This window comes from Pezoporus flaviventris, unplaced genomic scaffold (genome assembly GCF_033815535.1).
Source record: "Pezoporus flaviventris isolate CSIRO_AGI_PZ_B2104156 unplaced genomic scaffold, CSIRO_AGI_Pfla_v1 ptg000088l, whole genome shotgun sequence".
NCBI lineage: Eukaryota > Metazoa > Chordata > Aves > Psittaciformes > Psittacidae > Pezoporus > Pezoporus flaviventris.
In genome coordinates, this window is record NW_026892636.1 from 1,195,936 (window position 1) to 1,202,977 (window position 7,042).

A 7,042-nucleotide genomic window follows, 5' to 3' on the forward strand; every position below is an offset into this window, starting at 1 on the left:
AGGTGAAGAGAGGGGAGCTCCTGCCAGACTCCAAGAGCCCAGCTTGTGTTGCTGGGGCTGTAAATACAGTTGCATGTGCTCTCCTGGGAGGAAGACTCTAGGGCTGCTCATGCTTTCCCAGAGGAAAACAAAGAGAAGGGAAAGCAAAGGGTGTGAAATCACCTCTGAAAGGCATTGTGGTGCTTGAGCATCTGAAAGACATAGCATGAATGAGCCATCCCTGAGCACAGCTACAGGGCAGCAGTGATGAGCAGCTTGTATGATGCTTCTGACATACTTGTGGACCATGCAAAGGTTTCACTTTGACATTGGCAACAGAATGAGAATGGTTTTAGAGACATTTCAGATCTTGCAGAGGGTCCTCAAATGGAAACTGATGCACAAATGACCCCATCTCTGGATTTGCTGCTGTCCCTCTCTGTGCACACCTGAGAGCCCAGCTTTTCAGCCCCCGTGGGGTTATATACATGTAGTGCCTAGATGTCCAACAGCTGAGCTGGTGCCTCTGGGCTTCCACTGTATTCAAGGGTGAGAAATGGGCATTTTTAGGCAGGGATGAATTGTCCCAGGGTGAACTAATAGGCCTTTATCCCCCTGAGCAGCCTCAGCTGCGGCTTCATCCCACCCTCTGCCCATTTGTCCCCCATCTCTATTTAAGAGATTTAATTCTGTTTTACCAAGTATAATATTGGGCTTCTATGGCAGGACCTCTGTTATTTACCTGATATGAGAATTTTGTGTCTACAGCCAGGGGATTCTGAATTTTGTAGATCCCTTCTCTGCAAAGATTGAAGCAGACTCATGCAATGATGCTTTTGTCATCAAATGTGTTTTCAGAACCCCAAGCCTGTTTCTTGTTGCTGGAATTGACAGCTGTTCTTCCCCTGTACGTTAGACTGAGGTTCCTCTTGGGAGTCCCCTGAGTTGGATCCACCACACACAAGACTATAGCAATCCAGACCTCCCTTAGCAATGTAGCACCAAGTCTAGGTAAACCTTTATGTATTGCAGTTGTCTCTGCTTTGGAATTTTTCTTAAACCAAAGAGGGGATAAGAACATCAGAGTGGGGTAATTCATCAAGCAGCGATGAGCCTTACACGTGACACTTCTCATCTAGGCTCCCTTTCCCATTAAAGCTTGGACCAGATGATCTCTTGAGGTGAAACTTGGGTTTTCTGTGGCTCTATGATTCTATTTGTATATATTCTACATGTCTCAGCTACAATATGCAAGAAAGAAGCAAAAAACCAAGGTGTGGTGAAGGTTTTCAAGAAGCTCTCTGATATCAAAGTCTCTGTGCTGCCAAGCTCATCAGCAAGTAATTACATCAATTCTGGCTTCCTCACTGACCACAGATAGAAGTCACTTTTCCACAGACCTCTCACTGCTGTTTTCCAGAGCACACAAAAGACACTGTTCATGACCCATGTACTTCCCAAATAGAAGTTAATTCTCCCTCACAAGAGGTAAAGGAAAAACATTTTCCCACACCAGTGGTTTTTTGCTTCTTTCTGACCCAGGCAGCTCTCGGTTACCATTGATTCTGGGGTCAGGATTGTCTTTCACCAACGGAAACTTGCCTCATGCTGTATTTATAAGTGCAACCCACCACTTGTTGTTTCCTGGTGTGCTTTAGTGTGAGCTGGGAATGGACATGCGATGTGGGTGCTTATCTCCAGCTGGAATTCCATTTCTCTCACCATTTAAGTAAAGGGCACTTAAAAAGAGTGTAAAACACCACTTAAAATGAATAGGAGGACCACTTGATATGCCCAGTTTGTCCTTAACACTGGGTAGTCTCAGCACAGTTCATCAATCTGCATTAGGTATTATATTTTCTACACTTCCTTACATGAAGTGAAATCTCCTGTGAAGCTGCAGCCTGGGGAGGGATTCCCCTTGACATTTTAAGGTGCAGCTTGAGACCTTGATTCCCACCAACTTCTTCTCTTTGAAAGGCACAAACGAATGCAATGAATCTTTTGAAACCTTTTCTCTGACTCTTTTTCAGCAAGCAAATGTAAAACTACACTTCCTCTTCCCTCCCACCCCAGAGGCATTAATAAAGAGCTCACAGGTAAGAGTGAGGAATTTTATTGGAGCTGAGGGACAAGGTCAAGAATCTTGCAAGAAAAACAGATATTTATCAGTGACCAAGGCTATAACTCAATAAAGCTGATTGGTGTTTTACGTGAGGAAAAGAAGCCTGGGATAATTGTGGCTATTTTCTTCCTCAAAGCTGGTAACTGGGAATTGAAATGAAGTTTGATGTTCCTTCTCCTCTTGGTTTCATTACAAGGAAGGAAGATGTGATGTCACACATCCGATTGAAGGGACATAGGGGTTGCTGTGACTCCCTCTCCTGGTCAAAGCCCCTCTGGGTACCACCAGCTCAGCCATATTAAAAAGCACAACAGCATCCACAGTGTTGTGGCTGCTCGTGCAGAGCCTCTGCAGCTCTGGAATAGGGAAGAGAGATGTGCAATGTGGTCCCCTGTCCCCTTGCACCCATTCCAAACGCTGGTCCTGTCTCTGTGCTGCCACCTGGAACCTCACCATCTTGTCCCACACCTCCCATCTCCATGCTCAATCCCAGCCTGACAGCAGGAGATGGATGGGGAGAAGCTGTCACCTTGGGGACCAGGAATGTGTGCAGGGAGGTCACTGACAGAGGGATAAAGTCTGGAGGGGGCAGAGAGCAAAGGGGCTGCTCCATAGTCCCCTTCAAACTGCAAACTCCAGCACCTCACTGCACACCATGGGGCAGGATGAAGGATGCCGGGGCTCTGCAGGAAACAATGGACATTCTCATATGGATGCTGATGGTTTCTGCCCCTGGTGGTACCCTGCTGATGGAGGCACTGGGCAAGGGCTGAAATCCCTCCCTGCTCTGCATGCAGCTGGATCCAAACTGGGACTCAGCTTTAACTTCTTTGCAATCAGTGCTTAAATCCTTCCTATGGCCATCATAAGGGAGAGGAGAGCCTCTGCCCTCCATGTGCTGCAGGGTGCCCACGAGGGCTATGTGAGCAGTGAGAGCATTTGGGATCAGGACTGATGCAAAGCAAGGAGGGACCATATCCGTGCACATCCCCTTATGTCCATCACATCCATACACATATCCCATGCCCTGCAGAGCAGGCTCTGCCCCATCCATCTCCTGCTCTGGCTGCAGGGCTGGTATTGAGCAGGGAGATGAGGAGGTGAGAGAGGCAGAGTTGACAATAAGAGGAGGGTGGAGGGGGCTCATCCACAGCATTGCACCGCGTCCTGCAGCTCCTATGAATGGTTTTACTGCTGGAGAGAGAAGGAAAGGGGAGGATGTGGCTCTGGAAGGGGTTGGAACCCCAAAGGATGCCCAGATTGTGGGGGTTTGCTCCCAGTGTGCACTGCCAGGGGATCTGGCTGATCTCTGGTGGGAATCTGTGTTACATGCACTTTCCTTTCATGTTTGGCTGTAGAAGGAGGTTCCCCATAACCCCCATGAAGGCTTTAATCTGCCAGAGGGGAGACTGAGATGAGCTCTTAGGCAGAAGCTCTTCCCTGGGAGGGTGCTGAGGCGCTGGCACAGGGTGCCCAGAGAAGCTGTGGCTGCCCCATCCCTGGCAGTGTTCAAGGGCAGGTTGGACACAGGGGCTTGGAGCAAGCTGCTTTAGCAAAGGGGGTCCCTGCCTGTGGCAGAGGTTGGAGCTGGAAGAGCTTTAAGGTCCCTTCCAACACAAACCTCTCTGGGGTTCTGTGATGGGCTTGGGAGCATCCATCAGAGCCACCAGCGACAGGGGCAACCCTAAAGCACCCTTCAGAAGGGCCCTTTTCCCCTGTTGCTGCCCATTTCAGTCCTTTACCACACTCCTCAATGTTCCTCCCCATCTCCTTCCTTTCACTTTTGGGCACCGCTCCCTCAGGCTCTCCTTTGTCTCTTGTGCTTCCAGCACGATGGGTGGAAGAAGGTGAATGTCATCATCAAGGAGAGCACAAGGACTGGGGGTGCCTGTGTCCCCCATGGGATTAAGAACCAAGTTCCCCAGGAAGCCCTGTCCAGGCAGAGGAAGGACAGGAGGGTGACCATGAGCAGCCAGCACAGAGGGACCAAGGCCAAGTCATTCCTGACCAACCTGAGTGCCTTGGGTGATGTGAGTATTGATGTTTGCTTGGACAAGAAGTAGAGGACAGCATTTACCTCACCGTTAGCAAGGTCACCACGATTTTCTGTTGGCTCATTTGCAGCCAAACTTGTGAGCTATGGTTTGAGTACAAGGAATTGAAAATGGGTGGAAAGCTGGTTCATTGCCTGTGGCGCCTAACATTGCTTATGGACCCTGGTACCAGCTCCCATTAGCGAGATCCCCCTCATCTCCCTGCCATGATAATGTCAACTATGGCCTTTGTGAACCTGTAACTGCCTCAGAAATGCTCCAAAAGTGGATTTGAAAGGTTGGGTTGTTCTGTGGTTTGCTCTAAGGGAGCCCAAAGCCCTGTTGCTTGCTCAAGCTGAGGTCATCTCCTCTGGGTATATTTCTTCTCCAAACTAATCAACACAGAGAAGAGATAATGACCTGCTTTGGGCTTTGTCACCTCCTGGGGCACAAAGAGATTCACAGTCCCCACATCCCCACATCACTTGAAATAGGAAGGGGGTTTGCTGATGCTGGTTCATTCCCAGGCACCCTGCACAGCTCCAGGCACGTTCATCTTCACATCCATCTCCGAGAGCAACAGGAGGGCAGCAGAGACAAAGCTGAGATGTAAGTGAGGGGCAGCATCTTTCAGCCCATCATTCTCCTGTGGTTCTCTCTTGCCAACAAGCAGCAGCTCCTGTCTTCATCTCCTGCCCTACTGCAGGGTCCTGGGCTTCTTGATGATGCTCTGGGCTTCCCAGGGAGCTGCTTGTGCTGTGTGATCCCCATGCTGCTGCTGAGAAGGCAGGTTTGGAGATCACCCTGGTGGAGAACACACTCAGGAGACTTCCTCTCCTCTGACCACAGATGTTTCCTGGATGAGCACCAGAAGCTTTCCTGTACAGGACATTCAGGGTGCTCCCCATTGCTGAGATGAGGCAGCTCCAAAAGATGACTTTTTTCCCCAAAAACGTGTTTGAGAAGAGATTGCTGAGCTCTGGGGTTTGTCCACTTCTATTGGAGACTCAAGGAACAAGTTAAAGAACCAATAAAAGGTTTTAGATCTGACAAAGTGTGTCAGGAGGGAGGGGAAACTGATATTAACCACTGTGTAAGGTTACATAGAATCATAGTATGGTTTGTGTTGGAAGAGACCTTAAATCTCACCCAGTTCCAAGCCCCTGTGATGGCCGGGGACACCTTCCACTAGAGCAGGTTGCCCTGTCCAACCTGTACTTTCCATAGGTCAGGAATTTGTTCCAGTTAGGAAGAAACCGAAGCAGAGAGGGAAGAAGCGGGTGGTTGGCAAATGCCCATGAGAGGATGAAGGATCAACTCTGCACTGTGAAAACATAATGTTTCTCTGTGTTCCAGGTTGATCCGGATGGTCTCCAAGCCCCAGGCTCAGCATTAACGCAGGCAATGAAGTGCAGCACTAAGGTAAAGCTATATGGGTGTGCAACCTTCCCACTGCTTTTCACAGGGGTCATTGATCAACATCTCAAGGTGAGTCAGAGGAGCAGGCACCGTGTTGTGACATGGTATTTAACTGCTTGAGCACCCCTTTGTTCTACCTGTGCTGGCACAGGACTTTCACCAACCTGTTCCTCATTGAGCTGTGCCTGAACTCTCCCTTTCCATCCTGCAGGACTGTCTCTGAGCAGCTCCCACCACATAGAGGCTTTTCCACCTGGGACATCCCTGCCTCTTGGAGAAGAAACCTCCAGCCAGGAGCTCACACACAAAGCACCATCCAACCCATGGCACAGAGCAATTGCACCCAAGTGACCGAGTTCAGCCTGGTGGGGTTCACAGAGGACTCGGTGTCTCAGGTCTACTTGTTCCCGCTCTTCCTGCTCACCTACCTTGTCACCATTGTGGGCAACCTGGGCATCATCATCTTAATCAGGGCCAGCCACCTCCTCCACTCCCCCATGTATTATTTCCTGGGCAATCTGGCCTTTGTAGACCTTTGTTCTTCCACTGTCATCACCCCCAAGATGTTGGTTGACTTGATGTTGGAGAAGAAGAGCATTGCTTATGCTGGGTGTGTGGCTCAGGTCTTCCTCTTTCAGTTTTTTGGGATAACTGAATGCTTCCTGCTGGTTTCGATGGCCTATGACCGTTACGTGGCCATTTGCCATCCCCTGCTGTACCCCCTTGTCATGTCCCCAAAGTGCTGTTTCCAGCTGGTGACTGCCTCGTACCTCGTGGGGCTGACCAATGGTGTGGGACAGACCATCAGCATGTCCACCCTGTCCTTCTGCAGCTCCAGCGCCATCGACCTCTTCTTTTGTGACATTTCCCCCCTCATCTCGCTCTCCACCTCTGACACCACCCTCAGCCACATCATCCTGACCACTGCAGCATCTCTCTTTGGTGTGTCCAGCATCCTGATTATCCTGCTCTCCTACGTGGCCATCATCGCCACCATCCTGAGCATCAATTCAGCCGAGGGCAAGCGCAAAGCCTTCTCCACCTGCACCTCCCACCTCACCACTGTCAGCATCTTCTATGGGGCATGCTTTTTTATGTATTTATTCCCCAGCTCAGACAGCTCAAGGGCAGCAGATAAATGGGCTGTGGTGCTCTACACCGTGGTGACTCCCATGCTGAACCCCTTGATCTACAGCCTGAGGAATAAGGAGGTGAAGGAGGCTTTGAGGAGGCTCACAAAAATAAGATGATCTTGAATGGTGCAAGCTTAAGGCCAGACAGAATGGAGATGTGGGGTAGATGCTCAGGTATTGGTTAAGTATGGACAACATGTTGGGGGTCTTCTGCACCCAGACTTATGTGATGCACTGGTTGATATGATTGAGAATACAAATAATTTCACTCTCTAAATTTATATTTAGTAGTGAATTTCACCTAATTAGTTAATTTGTACTGTATTTCACCTAACGAAGACACAGGTAGACAA

At 49.5% G+C, this 7,042-nt stretch overlaps 1 protein-coding gene across 1 annotated transcript; it reads left to right on the plus strand.

The window, feature by feature from the left end:
• Positions 1–5,879: 5,879 nt before the first annotated feature.
• LOC133280761 (olfactory receptor 8U9-like) lies at positions 5,880–6,806 on the plus strand. The gene has a single exon (XM_061475684.1). It carries the CDS (start codon positions 5,880–5,882, stop codon positions 6,804–6,806), a length of 927 nt encoding a protein of 308 aa, XP_061331668.1.
• Positions 6,807–7,042: the final 236 nt, after the last annotated feature.